Raw genomic sequence first — 18,383 nt, forward strand, 5'->3', positions numbered from 1 at the left:
ACAATCCACATCTATGAGACTTCCAATAGATCCTCTAGCAAATCCAGGATCGACCAGCACCTTGTATTTCTAAAGAAAGAAGAACAAGCAGAAAACACCCACATGTGAACATGTACTTCACGTACTTACTTGCTGCTTCGTGATGGAGAAGCGTGACAGGCAAGTTCTATATTATTATTTATTTGTATAACTGTAGCTGCTAGAAGCCCCACTCATGGACCAGGCCCCAGATGGTGCCAGGTGCTGCACAAACGCAGAACACAGAGCTGCTCCCTGCACCAAAGAGCTCACATCTATATAAACTGACCTGTCACTTTTCTCCATCATGAAGCAGCCAATCAGGAGCATATGTTCTATTTCCAACCAGCCCCCACTCTCCCCCTTCACCAGTCCCTTTGCTCAGGCTGGGCATTTTGTTAATACAATCTAAGCAGGTGCCTTGCGATCTGACACAGAGACTTCGCACCCATTCTACTTCCTCCACTGCAGTGACAGTTACCCAGGAGGTGGCAGCTTTGATCCTGCAGCCCCCTGCACCTGCATGGAGCCCCAAGGCAATTCTGCAGACAGATGCACCTCGCTGGACATGTGCCCTAGTCCTGGAGGAGCCTCCAGAGTGCAGGGGAGATCTCCCGCAGACTCTGCGGGGGAGTTGGCCTAACGGGGAGGGTGTATTAGTCGGAAGCATTGCCTTGGCTTATTATTTGTTCCCTCTCCAGCCTGCATGGGAGTTCGCCTCAAGGATCTATTGTTGTACACGCATCTCTCTCCAAGCAGGGGGGAATCTCCAATGAACAGGCAGATGGAACATGTCCCCTCAGCCTTTCCCCAGCACTTCACAGGGTGTGCGTGTGTGCATGTGTGTGTGTGCGCGCGCACGCTCCAGCTCCCTGTGGGCTCAATGGGAGCCATATCAGGCCCATCACTAAATCGGTGGCAGAGCTGCCCGTCTCGCACTCCAACTCCTCGGAGGGTTATGCACTTGTGGGGAAGGGCAGGGCAGGTTTGTCTCCAGGTGGTGCCTCCTGCTAGAAACACCAGAGAGATGGTCCTGGCTGCTCTGGACATGCAGAAACCCAGGGCTGAACTGCTTGGGATGCGCATCTGACCTGCCAAGGCTCCACCAAGCCAGAGAATCAGCTGGGTGCCCATGGGAGCAGCAGATGCGATAGGCTCAGTTCATAGCCAGCCAGGTTAAAGGCAACCAGGCAGATCCAGCGGTCCAAAGGACAGCAATGGTACTAGCAGGCCAAGGGAGGTGGTGTGGCCAAATGGAAAGAGCACTGGACTGGGACTCAGGAGACCTGCCTTCTAGTCCCAGCTCTGCCACTAGTCTGCTTGGCAACCTTGGGCACGTCCCTTCGCCTCCCTGTGCCTCAGTTTCTCTATCCATCCCAGGGGGCTAACCATTCCCTCCTCCCTTGTAAAGCCCAAGGATGGAGAGCTGATATTGTCCAGGTAGCAGCTCAGCACCAGCCTAGAACCTGCCACATCCCCACCCATATAGTCACTCAGGGTGTCATTTCCAAAGGTGCAAGCACCCACTGTTCCCGTTGGCCCTGCTGGAGCTGGGGGCACTTGGCCAATCAAGCCTTGGGGTCCTGATGGATGTAGCTAGGAGGCAGCACACCCAGTGTGACAACTGCAGGCTGCGGAATCCCCAGACCCTCTCTCTGGACCACATCCAGGCCCCATAAGACCTCTGGCCACAACATGTGTCGCATTCCCAATTCCTCTTTCTCCTTGTTCATCCCCGATTGCAAGCAGTGATTCAAGGGACAAGTGAGACAGGCGGGACGGGGCCGGCAAGGAAACGGAGATGCCGACTTCAAAGCTCTGGGAAGCTTTTGAGCGCGGCTCTGCTCTGCAGACTGCACAACTGTGAAAATGACCCTGGGAGGAGGCTCCGTCCCCTTGTGAGCACACACGCTTCCCTTTGGGGGGGGGGGGTTGTTTCCACCTACCAGCCCTGCAAACCCGGCCAGGGAGGTGAGAGGCACTGGGCTCTCTCCCCACCAGGAATAACAGCTCTACAGGCCAAATCCCGCCCTAGACACCAGTTCAGGCCCATCACCTTCAGGGGACGATGCAAAAGGAGGAAGAGACGATGGCTGCCCACCCGCCTCCCGCCCTTGGGCTGGGCTGCTCTGGCTGGGCTAACAGAAGGAAAAAATGGGGAGGGGGGAGCACCACGCACTTGTTTTCATGACCTCAGGAAGCAGCATCAACTCTGACGCACTCTGGGTGCCAAGCTGGGCAAGAGGGTCTCTGCGTAAAGCGAATGGCCTTTCACAGCACAACTCACGTCAAGCACCCACCAGCTCTTCCACCGAATCATTTCTGTTTGCAATGCATCCAGGTCCTCCCCCTCCTCCCCACCCAGGGGCGGCTCTAGGCACCAGCAAAACAAGCTGGTGCCTAGGGCGGCCAAATCTAGGGGGGGGCAGGCTGCGCCGGCGGACCTGCCGCAGTCATGCCTGCGGGAGGTCCACCGGAGCCCCGGGACGACCGGACCTGCCGCAGGCATGACTGCGGAGGGAGCGCTCGTCCCGCGGCTCGGCTGGACCTCCCGCAGGCATGACTGCATGACTGCGGCAGCTCAAGCGGAGCCGCGGGATCCGCGAACCGTCCGCAGCCGCGGGGGGTCCAGCCGGGCCACGCGGGACCAGCGGACCCTCTGCAGTCATGCCCGCGGGAGGTCCACGGCTCCGGGGCGCCTCCCGCGCATGACTGCTTGGGGCGGCCAAAACTGTAGAGCCGCCCCTGTCCCCACCACAGGCCACCAGCAGTGCTTTCAGCCCAGTCATTTCACCAGCAGCTCTGTCCTGCCAAGGCAATGGGAGCGCAGAGGTCTCACTCCATAGAGTCGCTGCTAGGGCTGCGTGTGAATTTTTCAGTCAAACATTTTAATTGAAAATTGTTGGTTGGTTGAAACCAAAACTGTTGGTGAAACAGGGTTGGATCTGATCAACCTCCCGCCTCAGAGAGATGGGGAAAGAGTTTTGACGTTGTTAAAATGTTTCGATTTGACATTTTCTAAACAGATAATCTGAGCTTTCCTGATTCAAAATGACATTTTGTTCTCAAATTTAGGCTTATTAGACAAAAAAGATTTAAATCAAAACAAAACGTTTCCATTCACCCAAATGGGAACTCTTTTGGGTGAATGGGGGGTTCGTTTGCAAATATTTTCAAGATTTGTACATTTTGTCCCAGTTTGAAACAGGGAGAACCACTGAACTCTCAAAAATATCCCAGGGTGGGAAGCAGCCCCCGTCGCTGGTGCCGGCCCAGGGGTGGGTCTGATATATCAGCCAAGGCACAAAGCCACCAAACAGCCAAGCCCACTTGACAGGGGCAAGTTTGCCCCGGGGAGGTAACTTGTGACTGGGAAGCCTGCGGGGATGCAGGAGGGCAGTCCCAGGCAGTGCGGTCTCTAGCACAGATTTCAGCGACCCTCTTGCTGATACCAGGCCAGGCAGCTGGTGTCAATCCATTCCCAAACCCCCAGTGGGAGCACTTGGTATCTCAGTATGGGGCTGGCTATTGTTTTACTTAATCTCTCAGCACTTAGCAAATCACATAAAACCAGACAGCTTCACACAGGCAGACAGACAGACACACATGCCCCTCCCCCCATCATACATACTGCCATCTGCTGTGGGTCACTCCCTCCTCCAGCCCTCATTTAGATCCAAACTCAGCAAGAGAACAGTTTCAAAATGTGCATCTCAGCACAGCCACACCCCTCTGCTAGCAGTGCTCAGCTCCTCTCTGGAGCAGCCAGCAATGGAGTGACCGGGGCAGGGTGCAGGCCAGGAATCACCTGCCCCAGCTCCTCCAGGGAGTGTTTGCTAAGACGGGTCAGTGGACCCCAGAGCTGCCTCCCTAGACGTGGGGGTGCACTAGGTGTGGGGGGCAGTGGGCAAGGGGGCACCCCAGATGGCCAGTCCCCCTGGCAGCATGGGCCAGCAGACTGCTGGGCACTCAGTGAGCATCCTTTAAACTGGAGTTATCATCCCAACAGCCACACGGAGGAGAGGGAAAATAGAGACAGAGCAGCGGCACGGAGTCTAGCACTCTGCTGGCCCAGCTGCACAGAGTCCCCTCCATCCTACCCCCAGCTCCTCACCCCGGCAGCCCAGCCAGCCCACCGGGGGAAGATGGCACCGGGAAGGGGTTTCAGAGAAGTTGGGAGCCATGATGCCATTGCCAGGCGAGAGGTGGGGACGCAGCATGGGTCTGGCAGAGAAGCGACTGCCCAGCGGATCAGCAAAGCAGCCCACAGATGGTCAGGGCATCTGAGAGCTGAGGGGGTCATGCCAGGCTGATACCCAGAGACAGGCCGGTTGGGATGGAAGATCCCTCACATGTTCCCTCCCATTGCTGGCACCTGAATATTCACAGCACACTCAAGTGTAGAACTCCTCCCCCGCCATTCAGAACAATGGAGAACTCTTCCCCCGCCATTCGGAACAATGGAGAACTCCCCCTCCCACATCTCCCAGTTCAGAACAATAGGAGCTGAGCACTTTTGAAAGTCTCGCCCAGTCCAGCTTCTTTCCACCTCTGATCTCCAAGCCCTTCCCAAGGGGGCAGTAACAGCCATCCGGAGGACAGGGAGAGAGGTCACATGCACAGCAAAGCGGGGCACGGCCCCGAAGCGAAGCATCCAGGAGTCCTTGCGCCAGCCATGCCCTGGCCTGCCTCCAGGAAAAGGGGAAAGGGTCCATGGGAACAGAGTCTCAACCCTTTAGCTCTTCGGCCTGGGTCACCCAGGCATACAGCTCCCCTATGCAGCCCCCCAGCTGCAGGTGCAGAGGAAATATTCGTCACTGTCGGGATTGCTGGGGGAAGTTCTGAGGCCTTCTGCTCGTAATGGGCCCTTCTGGGGGCTGTGATGGGGGGGTGCAAACCCAAATGCCTGGGACTCCTGAGCGGGTGAGGGGCACCATGCTCCCATTGGCGCTTCCCATTCCGGTCTGTGCCTGCAAACTCTGTCCCCAGAGAAGGGACGCCGGACCCACAGCCCTGATGAAAATTCTGTCCTTGGGGAGGCGCCATTTTAATACAGCCGATGATTCCTGGTCCAAGCACCTCCCACCGCCACACTCCAGAACTCTGAGCGTCGCCCCAAGCTTTGAGGAAATCAACTTCCAGCAGAAAATACACTAAACTGGCCCCTCTGCGGGGAAGAAGGTGGCATTTTAGAAAAGAAAGAAAACGGCCAAGTGCAGCGCATCTCCCGGAGCTGTCAGGAGCCAGCCGTGCAGCAAGGAGGAGGCAGACTCATCAGAGACTGCAGCAAGGAACCAGGGACATGAGGGCAGGAAGGCAGGAGCTGTAAGTACTGTGCAGCACAGGGGAGTGGAGCGCTGCTGCCTCGCTAAACTGGGCACAGACAGGCCACTTGATTTATGGAAATATATTAGGGGAGGGGGCCAGCAATATCCCCTTGATGTGACTTATCTGTTATACTGAGAGCTTCCCTCCCCAACCCCCGCCCCCATCCTACATGTACTTAACCCTTGGCAACATATGGAGTCTGCAGGCAAATGTTTGCAAGGGATGCAGAGCAGACAGAGAAGCAAGTACCAATAAACAGCTGGTCTCCCCTCCCCCTCTTCCCCAGTTCTGTCAACAGGATCTCAGACAGGGCGACCCCACAGACACCACCAGGCGCTGGATATCTAGAAGAACCTGCACTGATAAACCAAAGGCTCGTCCCCTCCAGACTGCCCTGTCCCCAGAGAATGCGCAATTTTCTAGCCTCAATACAAGCCGGAGATTTCTTCCCATCCCCGAGATCCAGGCATTTAATCCCCCCTGTAGGGCTGCTCCTGCACCAGCCTCTGCTTTGTAGTTAGTGTTAGATCAGTAGGCGGGAAATGCTGAAACACAATCAAAAATTCTCCTCTCGTTTCAAAGGCAAGTGCAGATCACGAGCGCGGAAATTCATGCAAAGATTAAAAGGAAAAAATAATTCGCCTCCCAGCCGCCTGCATTGTCACTCAGTTAACTTCAGTTTTTCTCTTTAAATATATATATAGTGGTGAAAGCTATTTTATGCTTACATCCAGTAACAGGCTGCAGTCAAATCATGCTAGTGGGTGCCGCGAAAGCTTCACTAACACAGCTCTGCCAGTTCCCCTCAATCCCAACGCACAGCGCCCCCCCCTCCCCCCAGTTCTGCCTATGCCCCTCAATCCCCACCCGCAGCCCCAGCTATCCCAGCCCTGGGCTCTCCGTACACCGTAACACACAATGCCCTTCTGGTGCCCCTTGTTCTGAACCACCAACCCCCTACTGTCTCAACACCCCCAGCTCTGCCAGTGCCCCTCAACCCTGACCCACAGCCTCCCTCATCCCACAGCCCTGGGCTCCCACAGCTCTGCCAGTGCTCCTCAACCCTGACCCACAGCCCCGCTCCTCCCCCAGCCCTGGGTTCCTGCTGCTCTGCCAGTGTCCCTCAACCCTGACCCACAGCCTCTCTCCTCCCCCAGCCCTGGGTTCCTGCAGCTCTGCCAGTGTCCCTCAACCCTGACTCACAGCTCCCATCCTCCCCCAGCTCTGGACTCCCCCCACCTGAAGCTCTGCCAATGCCCCTCAATCCCGACCCACAGCCCCTGCTATCCCAGCCCTGGGCACCCTACACTCACAGCTCTGCCAGTGCCCCTCAACCCTGACCCACAGCCCCACCTATCCCATTCCTGGGTTCCACCTACAGTTCTACTGATGCCACCAAACCCAAACCCACAACCCTGGGCTATCCCCCCCCCCCCACACACACACACACACTATTCCCCTGATGCTGACCTACAGCTTCCGAATCCTGGTGTCTTCTGAGCAGTCCGCACTGGCTAGATTTTACTTAACACTCCAAATCACGATCAGAGTCTTTAACTGGACTTCACTGATGTCCAGCACCTCCTCTAGCTCCTTTCATTGCACTTGTGAATTTAGGACTGGCCAGCAAATCCCCCCCCCCCACACACACACATCTTGCCCGCTTGACTGTGAAATGAAAACTGATTCACAGCTATTCATACAGAAAGTTTGGTTAATCTGGAGTGAAGGCTGCAGGCTCAACCGTGCCCTTAACTGGATTTCCTCCCTGAGGGATGGGGTTGCAGGGCTCCCTTTCCCCCAGGGCAGAATGAGGCAGCTTTGGTCAATAATAAGAGCTGTGAAGAAATATTAACAGCAGTTGTCAGAAGAGGAGTTTTGAACTCATGGTCTGCTGGCACCCAGCCCAGTGCACCTTCTCTTAGGCAACAGGGTATTTTGTGGAGGCAGGTTTCAGTCTCTCTCTCCCTGCACATGACTCTGCAGCATCACCCCCAAAGTCCAATCACTGCTGCATGATTGGGGTTGGTTTGGAGCTGGCTCCGATCTTGGCAGGAGGTGTGAGTGGAACTGACCACAGCTCTACCACCCCCTGCAAAGAGAGTGGTAAGAAAGGTGAAATGTTTAACATAGGCCATGGGAGCATCGGGGGAAATCTCAGAAACCACTTCACCAAAACTGTGCATCACAAACTCCGTCCTGGGCCCAGAACTAGCACCGTGGTTTCCAGCCCCATCTGACTGCGGAGGTGCATTTCACAGAACTTTCACAATTAGGGTTTGAACAGAAACCCTGTTGCAACCTTAACTATGAAGCGGCTACTCGCCACCTAGAGGCTGCTATTTGTATTACATCAACGTGACAGGACTTGGCAAGCAAAGTAATTCTGCCCTTCTTCTCCAGCCCTGTTTAAGGAACCTACAGGCCCAAGCATGGGCGGTGTGGGGGGAACAAGGGTAACCCGGCCCAGTGAGAGGAGTTCTGTATCATCGCACAGCTCTTTGGGGCAGGGACCGGGCCTTATTGCACATCCTACAGGCATGGAGCCTGACAGGTGTGTATTTAATAAGCCTCTGGCCTGGTTCGCCAAGGAGCTGCGCACCTGCAGCTCCCGCTGGTCTCTGGAGCCGCTCTGGCACACCCAGAACTCGACACTCTAACACAGCAGAGCCACGAGCACCAACTGCCCACCTGCTCCCATTGAGAGCACTGGGGAATCCCTCCCCTGGCTGAGCTCTTTGGAAAATCTGGCCCACAGTCCACAGGGGAAGGAATGCCACAAGCAGGTCATTTAGAGAGCAGTTAACTGCAGAGCTAACAGCGGCCTCATCTATATTACACTCCGCTTCAATAGGAGCCAGTGGAAGCTACAGACCTGGGACAGCAGTTGCAAGGCACTGGGTTGCACCTGCCTGGCTGCTCCTGGGACTGATCGCTCCAGGCAGTGGGCTGTTCCCAATGGATGGATGGCTGGTCTCTTGGTAGCCGAGAGGGTTACTGGCCCCAGCACCAGAGGGTGTGGTTAGGTCTCCGACCTGGGCAGTAGGGCAGCCACCAGCCTGATCCACGTCTGCCGAATCCAGGCCAGGATAAAGGAAGAATGTGCAGGGACCCCAGTCAGGAATCTAGAAGTTACAGGGTGCATCGGTGTCCAGCATGGAACCCCCAATATCATAACCGCAGCCAAGTCCTGCCTCTGCTCGACCATGGGGAGGCTACAGCCACTGTATCATTTTAATAGCAGGGGCCAGAGGCTGTGTTAGTTGTCTTGTGCCCTGGCTAATGAAGGCAGCCCAGAATCTCTGTTCTGCAGCAGATCAGGACGTCTCAGAGCTACCAGGGATTAAAGATGTTGTTACATTTGTCAATACGCTAATTAAAAGAACAAGAAATTATTGCACAGCTTTGCAAGTCTCCTACCCCTCTGTGCTGCCTGTGCCATCAGCTGTGACCCCTGCCGGGAGGCTCGGCACAACGGCTGCTCCCCCAAAAGAGGCGCCAGCATCATGTGCATTAGTGATCTTGGCTTGATGCCAGTGGGGTCTGCTCTCAGGCACTTTGGTGGGGATAGAAAGACACGGTGCAGCAAGAAACATCCCCATGCAAAGTGCTTCATTACGGTGAAGTTCGGCACAGCCGGCGGGCTGAGGGCATTACCTTTTAGGAATGATAGGGTTAAAACCCCGCAACCGTTTAAAAAAGAAGCAGGTGTTATATAGACCCAAAGCCTCCCCAGCAGGCTGCCAGCTGAGATCAACCCTACAACTTCTCTTTCTAAATGCACAAGTCTCTACTGAGTGAGCCAACTCCGTAAGAAGTCCCTGGCCAGGGGCGGCTCTATGTATTTTGCCACACCAAGCATGGCAGCCAGGCAGCTTTCAGCAGCACGGCTGTGGGAGGTCCGCCGGTAACGCGGATTTGGCAGCGCGCCTACGGGAGGTCCGCCGGTAACATGGATTCAGTGGCGTGCCTGCGGGAGGTCTGCTGGTAATGCGGATTTGGCAGCGCGCCTGCGGGAGGTCCAGTGGCCCCGCGCCTTTGGCATACCTGCCGCCGAATTGCCGCTGAAACCATGGGACCGGCCGACCTCCCGCAGGCATGCTGCTGAGGGCAGCCTGACTGACGCCCTCACGGCGACTGGCAGGCCACCCCCTGTGGTTTGCCGCCCCAGACCCGCGCTTGGTGCGCTGGTGCCTGGAGCCGCCCCTGTCCATGGCTTCATCGCATTTCACAATTCATCCCTGTGCTACAAAGCACAGCTCTGTGAAACTTTACAGCCCCAGGGACACAGCTCAAGCTTTCCTGCTGCTGGAGCTCACAACCCGGCCACCTGAGCTAAAGGCAAATCCCCTCAGCTATGGCAGTATGGGCCCTTTGACACATCTCTCCAATTCCATGTGTTAAGGGGCAGTGGAGCACTCACACATGCTCACTCCACAGGTTCTTTACAACCAAATCTTAGAGCTGCGGTAACTAAATGACGGGCATTTCCCTTTCGAGTGCTAGGGTCATGCCCCAGGGCGGCTAATAACCAGGGACTGAGTAAGACAAGGGAGAGAGTCATCAATGTTAAAGCCAGAAGCAATGACTGTGATGAGCCAGTTATGCAGCTGGGGGCAGGAGTCAGTGGCTGAGAGTCTTTGGAAGTCGGACTAGATCATCAGAACGGTCCCTTCTGGCCTTAAAATCTATTAATCTGGTCAGACCTGCTGTATAGCACAAGCCATAAGATTTCACCCCGTAATTCCTGCTTTAAGCCAAAGAATGTCTGGCGGAGCCAGGGCAGAGCCTTTAGAAAGAGACTCCGAGAGATGGAGAATCTGCCACATCCCTTGATAAAACGTTCCACTGGCTAACTCCACTCCCTGTGAATAAACAGCACCCGTTTCCAGCTCTCTGACTGGCTCCCGTTCCAGCGAGATGGGATTTACCCAACACCTTATTTGTTGCTTTCACTGAAATTGGTCTGACCCTGGAAAAATCTCAGCTCCTCACAGCTGCAACCTGAAAAGCATTCCCACTTCGCCACCAGGTGCCAGAAGCAGGATATCCCTGATCCGCTCCTGTGTGGAAGCACATGCAGCTACGTAGACAAGGAACCTGTTCTCAGCAGCACTGTGCACCCTGGGACTCTGATCTATTCCAACATCCTCCCCACCCACAGGGCTGGAGCACCCAGGGGGGCCTGTCGAGCCACGCAACTGCGCACACCCGGATCAACTAGATCAGCTGTAACAGTCCAGCTGGAGCAGCGGGAACAGCTCCTTTCCAGCCCCAACAGAGAGGGGAGAAGCAGCACAGAGCTGTGGGACCGCAGGGCTCAGGAAAGCAGCTTCCGCCTGGCCAGGGACTAAGTGCAGGGAGCCGTGAACATGGCTGGCCCCCCTTCCAGGGCTCAGATGCTGCCCTCAGGACCCCGGGAGCAGCCTCGATGATCCCTGGCATAGTGGTGCACATGCTGTTCGTGCACTTCACTGTCTCAGCTCCATGTGCAAAACAACAAACCGTAAGGGAAGTAAAATAGGGGGGTGCACCTTATTGGAATGCTTTGAACCCCCCACGTAAGGAGTGGCTGAGTCTGCCTGGACCTAGGCCCAGCTAACCAGCCTCCTGAGCCAGCAGCTCACACGGGAACCTGCTGTGCCCCTGATAGTGTGGTTGTGTTTTCCCAAACAACTTCTGGTTTGAATACGGACTCCTCCCTCTCCCACCTGTCAGGGTTCAGCCCAGCCGCGTGCTGGGTGTAGGGACCCTGGGCCTGAGCACCACAACTAGGAGTGCTAGAATAGGTCTCACGCTCCCACTCACTGACCACTTGAGAGCTGTGGGGCTCTGAGCACCAGCCTGGGCCAGGGGTTCATCCCAGCAGAAGAGAGATCCAAGCCCAGGCCCACCTCTAAGGAGATGCTGGGCTGGATAGAACAGCCTGAGTGGATTTAACTCCAAAAGAAGGGGAAGGGGAGAATCAAAGCTGAGAGCCAGGCCTAGGGTGGCCAGACAGCAAGTGTGACAGATCGGGACGGGGGTGGGGGGGGGGGGGGTAATAGGAGCCTATATAAGAAAAAGACCCAAAAATCGGGACTGTCCCTATAAAATCGGGACATCTGGTCACCTAACCAGGCCCTTGTCACTACAGAGTGAAAGTCACCTTGACTCTTACAGTTCGATTTAACTCCCTCCCACCCAAATTAAATGTGGCCAATGTGGATTTTACCGAACTCTGGGAACCCCAACAATTACTGTTCTCCTGTGGGGCCGAGAAGCAACAGAACAAAACATCAGACTCAGAAGAGAACAGCACCAGGGCAAGCCCAAGCGACCAACCAGCCAAACCCAGAGTGTACGCTGGGTGGGCAACCCGGAGCAAAAAATAATTACTTTTTGTAGTGACCCAGCCACTCCCAGTCTTCATTCAGGCCTAATTTGATGGTGTCAAGTTTGCAAATTAATTCCAGTTCTGCAGTTTCTTGTTGAAATTTGTTTCTGAAGTTTTTTTGTTGAAGAACTGCCACTTCTGTTATTGAGTGTCCAGGGAGACTGAAGTGCTCTCCTACTGGTTTTCGAATGTTACAATGATTTGTGTCCATTTATTCTTTTGCATAGAGACTGTCTGGTTTGGCCAATAGACATGGCAGAGGGGCGTTGCTGGCACATGATGGCATATATTACATTGGTAGATGTGCAGGTGAATGAGCCCATGATGGTGTGGCTGATGTGATTAGGTCCTATGATGGTGTCCCTTGAATAGATATGCGGACAGAGTTGGCAACAGGGTTTGTTGCAGGGATTGGTTCCTGGGTTAGAGTTTCTGTTGTGTGGTGTGTGGTCGCTAGTGAGTATTTGCTTAGGTTGGGGGGCTGTCTGTAAGCGAGGACTGGCTTGTCTCCCAAGGTCTGTGAGAGTGAGGGATCGTCCTCCAAGATAGGTTGTAGATCCTTGATGATGCACTGGAGAGGTTTTAGTTGGGGGCTGTAGGTGATGGTCAGTGCCCACATCCACCCTGATTGAATTGGCCTCATTAGCACTACAAAAAGCAATTTTTTCCTCTGTTGATATTCACCCCTTCTTGTCAGCTATTGGGAATGGGCCACATCCACCCTGATTGAATTGGCCTCGTTAGCACTGACCCCTCCACTTGGTAAGGCAAATCCCATCTTTCCATGTGCTGTATATTTATACCTACTACTGTATTTTTCGCTCCATGCATCTGATGAAGTGGGTTATAGCCCATGAAAGCTTATGCCCAAATAAATGTGTTAGTCTCTAAGGTGCTACAAGGACTCCTTGTTGTTTTTGCTGATAGACTAACAACACAGCTACCCTCTGAAAGTTATACACAGGAGCCCACAGGTCCCCAGCACAAAAAGAGAAACTTGTCACCTCCAGTTAATTTTTTACTTTATCCAAACCCAAGAGACTGTGAACCCCAGTGATTTGCATCCAAAGGAAGTGTCCTATGAACCTTCAAACATGGAACCTACTCACCAGGAGTCCTGACACCCTAGTGAAACAGCAGCACACACACACACACACCCATGAAGTGGTAGTGTGGGCCCACTTAGTTTCTCACCAGGCCCTGCACCCTGGATATACAGGAGCAGGAGGGAATTTTTCACAGCCTCTGACTAGTCAATTTAAGTTCCTGACTAGAAGATATATAAGGAATTTTTCACACCCTGGTTAAACACACGCACGTGCGCATGCCCAGGCTGGCTTTGAGAACTGGTTGCATTGCAGGAGATGGGGATGGGGTTAAGTGGAGCCCCTACAGGGCCTGTGGCTAAGCTCTGGGGGAGCATGCGCCAGTGGAGCAACTCAGCTCAGTGCTCCCCCAGTGGCCCAGCTGGGCTGGCTGGAGCAAAGAAAGGGACACATCCCTGCCCTAGCCCTGGCACTTTTGGGGTGGCCAAGGTGCACTGAGCTTGGGGCTGGCCACTGAGCAGAAAAAAGCTCCCCACAGCCCCAGCACGGCTCTGTGAGATGCTGTATCAGTAGCAGGGGCGGCTCTAGGGATTTTGCCGCCCCAAGCACGGCAGGCAGGCTGCCTCCGGCGGTTTGCCTGCGGGAGGTCAACCGAGGCCACGGGACCAGCGGAGCCTCCGCAGGCAAGCCGCGGAAGGCAGTCTGCCTGCCGCCCTCACGGCGCCGGCAGAGCGCCCCCTGCGGCTTGCCGCCCCAAGCACGCGCTTGGCCTGCTGGGGCCTGGAACCGCCCCTGATCAGTAGTGGAGGAGCCTAACCGTGGGCAAAGATCCAAAATATTCCCTTCAAAGGGATCTCCAGCAGGAGACAGGAAGTGACTGGAGTGAAATTGACTACAGGGATAGTCAATTATTTTTTTGTCAAGGTCCAAATGCCTTGGTCAAGGTATAGTCAAGGTCCAGGCTCCAGAGAAAATAATAAAAAAAGATAATGATGATGATAATAAGTAAATAAAAAGATTTTGAGTCCAGTCAAAAGTGTCTGGTGGTCTGGCTTTGCCCGCAATCCACCCCTTGACTAGCCCAGGACTAGAAGACGTGTTTCCAGGAGACTGTCCATATGGCCTCTCCAATCCCAATGGTAACTTCGTCCCAGATGAACAGTGAGAACAGCACAGCCCCTCGGAGGGTTACGGACAGCTGGTATAATTATGGATACCCTCTCCGGACTTGGAGGCTGCCTTTTTCGCATGAAGGTGATGTGTGCCAAAGGAAATGAAAACTCCGTCTGGCAAGTTGCTCATTAGGAAATGTATCCCGATACGGGGCTCTTGGGACAGTGAAATTCCGAAAGCAAAACTAGTTTAAGACCTTGTGGTGAGCAGCAATCAGCCACAGCGCAGGCAGGTTTAATTACTGTCACTGAACAAGGCTAAGGGATTTGCTACAGGAGTTCTGCATCAGCTGTACCTCTAATAAAGGTCTCACTAATTTCTTAACTAGATCTACCCATTACAAGTCATAATTGTTACAATTACTGGCCCAGACCCTCTACTCCAGCCTACCCATGCATGCAGACCCATGCACCTGTGCAGCTTCTAACTGGACTCCATATGGATGGTGTAAGGACCGGGGCCCACACTGATCTCACACCAAGGTCTGTGCCCCTTGCTTGATAATTCAAGTCCCTCTTCTGATTTGCCAGGCACATGTGAGTTATCAGGAAATAGCCACCAAACACGCAGATAATAATTATCAGGCTCCAATTTATTCCCGTTGCATCACCTTCACCACATGGTTTCGTTTCTCTCCCCTCCTCCCCCCCCCAATTGGACAACGAGCTTTCTAAACCTAGAACACGAGACAGAATCAGCCCTTTCTGGGACACGTCTTCAGACCAGTAATGGCTGGGGTTAAAAAGCCAGGATTTGTGACCAGCTTCTGTGCATGGCTACGCAGACACTCACAAGTAACATACCAAGACCCACACCATCCTGAACCCAGCACTTCTGCCTGCCTGTAAAGAGAGCCACAGACACCCCTCTCCACAGCTATGGAAACATTCCTTTCAGGTGGTGGGCCCTGAGCCATCATCAGATAGAAAGACGCTGGGCACCCAGGGGTGGTCTTAAAAGAAACTGGTCACATCACCACTTGAAACAGCTCCCGCTCCATCCCATGACACTCAGTGCAGGGGCTGGGCGAGACCACCGCTCCAGGTCCCTTCCAGCCCTACATGTCTAGGGTTCTACAGTTTCAGAGATGGCATAACAAAGAGCAACTATTATTTTTGCTCCACTGTAGTGTAAACAGAATGCCTATTGAGGACTTGTGGGCTGCAGCTAATCGCTCCAGATCACAGGCAATAAACACACTTCAGGCTCAGCGCCTTCATCTCACACTTACCAAGACATTCTGCACCCACAGATATTTCAGAGTTTTTCTGCCTATTGACAGTGTCCTATGGGAACAGGAGAACACCCACCACTGGAAATTCCTGCTTTGCTCCGTACTTTTCTAATCTTACTGTTTATTAGCCCTTTCAAAAGCACATATTTTTTACCCTGAATTTTACTCTTTTTCATGTATTTAAATATTGAAAAACTCAAGAGCTTAGCGCATGCAGAAGGAATATGTGTGTGTATTCTCTCAGGTATACCGCTGGGCTGAGGACAGATAACACAGTGCATCTCTTATTAAGTTCTTACAGGTGTTAGCCTCTTTCATCTAGGTGCTAATATGTGCTATGCTCATTAAGGAGCATGCTCCCCATGCTCAGGACACAACGCTTGCGGCATAAAGCAAAGATGATCTATTTGCTCAGATGTTTAAAGACAATAATACCTCATACCTGAACTGCCAACACACAGAGCTGCTCCCATGCAAAGCTGGGCTTAACAGAGTGCACAACACCCTTTAAACCTGGCTCTCCAGGCCAGCACAAGAATGTTCAGCAAGGGTATTAATTGCACAGGAGCTGCATAATAATTAGCCTCGGAATCTAGGGCCTCGCATCAGATGACAATAGAGAACTGGATGCACTGACTCAATAGACTGGGCAAAGCACATGGCTCTGCAATAAATCAAACACTGGCATTGCCCCTTCTGTCAGTTGGCACACTGCTGTGCCCATAGCCATTCCCCCACTCACAGAGCTCAGTTTATCACAACCCCCCCCCCCCAAACACACACACACACACCATACAGGCCCATGTTTACAGGAGTCCTTAAACCAGGGAAGGAGACAAATCTTCCCCCCTAAAAACCACCCCCAATATAAATGTAGTGTCAGCACCAGGGGGAACCAGATGCCCATGGTGGAGGGAAGAAGGATAGGTGCATGAGGGGCACGGGGGACAGCAGGAGCAGGAAAATCCGGGGGGAAGAGGGAAATGGGGTAGGGGTCCCTGGGGCGCAGGGGGGGGTCCAGTGAAGGAGTAAGAGGAGGGGGGAATGCAGAGGGAGAAAGGGGGATGGGATGGGTGCGTGGGACACCCAGTGGAGAAGGGGATGCAGGAGCCCCTGGGAAGAAGGAAGACGTCCCTGGGAGTAGTGGGGGGCAGGACCCCAGGGAGAGGGAAGGGGTCTCCGGGGCACAGGACATAGTGAGGGGCAGGGCCCCAGGGAGAGGGAAGGGGTCCCTCGGGCACAGGACGCAGTGGGGGGCAGGGCCCCAGGGAGAGGGAAGGGGTCTCCGGGGCGCAGGACGCAGTGGGGGGCAGGGCCCCAGGGAGAGGGAAGGGGTCTCCGGGGCGCAGGACGCAGTGGGGGGCAGGGCCCCAGGGAGAGGGAAGGGGTCTCCGGGGCGCAGGACGCAGTGGGGGGCAGGGCCCCAGGGAGAGGGAAGGCACAGTCTCCGGGGCGCAGGGGTCCCTGCTCTGCCAGGCCGGGATTACTCACAGCGCCCGCAGCTTGACCCACATCTTCTTGCTGGGGGCGGACTTGAGCTCCAGCGGGGACGGGCAGCCCTCGGGGGACTCCAGCAGGTCCCGGTCCAGCTGCGGGGGGCTCCGCGGGGCGTCCATCTCCTGCTCCCTCTGCAGCGCTGGGGAGAGAGACCGTGAGAGCCGGCGGGCAGCTGCCACCCCACCGCCCCGGCTCCCCGTGCGTGCCCCGGCTGCCCCCGCTCCCTGCGGCCGGTTACCCGAGTCGGTGGGCGCGTCCTGCGCTCAGCCCTGGCGACCCCGCCGCCCGGTGCCTGCGCAGGGGCCGGGGAGCCGGAGCAGCAGCGCCCGCAACGTGCGCGCAGCGGAGCAGCCTGGCTCCGCCAGGCGCCGCCAGTCCCGGATAATGGCCTCTCTCCGGAGCGCCTGGGCGAGCCCACCCCCTCTGCCCGCGCTCCCGGCCGGGAGGGGCTCCCCGCCCCAATCCGGGCAGCTGCGAGCGCCTCCCCCCGCCAAGGCACCGGCGGAGACGCAGCTCGCTCAGCCCCTCGCACCGCGGCGGGGGCTGGCCGGGCAGGACATCCCCAGCCCCGGCCCCGCGAACGCGAGCTCCGCCAGGGGCTGCCGGCGCCTGGCGTTGGGAGATGAAGCTAAAATGGCATCCGGTGGGTGCCAAGGTACCAGCCCCTGCCGATTCCCCGGGGCTCCTCTGTAGCAGGACCTGGCCCGGCGGAGGGGGGGCGAGAAGAGCTCGTTTAAACCCGAACCTGCTGCGTTATTACCCAGGCGATTCTGCTGCCCGGAGAGCGCGGGCTCCTCGACCCCCGGCCCCTCCCGGATTCCCAGAGGAAATTAGGGAGGCTGCAACTTTAAATAAGTGGGACCCCGCGAATGGTGCCGAGCCGGGGGTGGCTGGGCTACAGGCACACACGCTTCCCCCTCCGATCGGGACCGCAGCGCCAGGGCAGGGGGTTGGGGCAGGTGCGCTCCCTGCGCCTCCCAGGAGAGCTGGGGTCAGCTCAGCCCACACATGGAATGAGTGCGGAGGCCTCAGCCTGTTGCTAGGGGAAGCTGAGCCCCACCACAGCTCTGGTCTGCTGCGGGGTCCCGAACCCAGCTGCCCCCAGGTTTTACCCCAGCTGTTAACCCGTCTCCACCGCTGGCTTAACAGAGCTGAGGCACCCCTGCAGTGTAGACATAGCCTGCAAGAGAGACCAACTCAGAGGAGCCTCTTCCCCCTCCCCCCACCCCATACCATGGCCTCAGCTCTCCAGGAGGGGATCTGTGGGGTGTTTGCATGGGCTCAGGAAGAGACTTGCCCCTTCCAGCCAGGCTGAGGGGCTGCCCTGAAAAAAAAAAGGGTAAGATGCCAGAAGACACTTCTCCCCCCAGAAAGGGCAGCAGGACACCCCCCAGCTTTTGTTCAGCCAGTGAGCGATGGGAAGGGCTACAGGCCGGGAAAGCTCCTCCATGGGAAGATGGGGCCTGTTTGGTTTAGAGGGGGCAAATAAGACAGCAAATGACTGGGGAGGGGTTAGAGGAGGTGAATTGCACCCACCCTCATAAAGACAAGAGGGTGCTGGGTGAAGTGGAAAGGCACAAAACTTACACCCAGCAAAAGGAAATCCTCTTGATCAAACCACAAAGTAGCCTGTGGAACTCACTGCCACAGGGGGACATTGAGGCCAAGAGTTTAGCAGCATTCAGGACCAGGTTGGTCACTGATAGGGATA

At 55.5% G+C, this 18,383-nt stretch overlaps 1 protein-coding gene across 4 annotated transcripts in view; it reads right to left on the reverse strand.

Annotated features, from left to right (window-relative positions):
* The window catches only part of PDE1B (phosphodiesterase 1B), a 138,353-nt gene extending 121,270 nt beyond the window's left edge, over nt 1-17,083 (reverse strand). For 3 of the 4 annotated variants that reach the window (XM_039514655.1, XM_039514657.1, XM_039514660.1), the window contains exons 1-2: nt 16,911-17,045; nt 16,667-16,811 (exon numbers count right to left, since the gene is read on the reverse strand). In XM_039514655.1, coding sequence (XP_039370589.1) covers nt 16,667-16,791 — 125 coding nt within the window. In that variant the 5' untranslated portion in view covers nt 16,792-16,811; nt 16,911-17,045. Of the gene's footprint in view, nt 1-16,666; nt 16,812-16,910 lie in introns of all 4 variants that reach the window. The other variant, XM_039514664.1, reaches the window with a different exon arrangement.
* Between the last annotated feature and the right edge of the window lie 1,300 nt (nt 17,084-18,383).

Source organism: Mauremys reevesii, linkage group 25 (genome assembly GCF_016161935.1).
Source record: "Mauremys reevesii isolate NIE-2019 linkage group 25, ASM1616193v1, whole genome shotgun sequence".
Lineage (NCBI taxonomy): Eukaryota > Metazoa > Chordata > Testudines > Geoemydidae > Mauremys > Mauremys reevesii.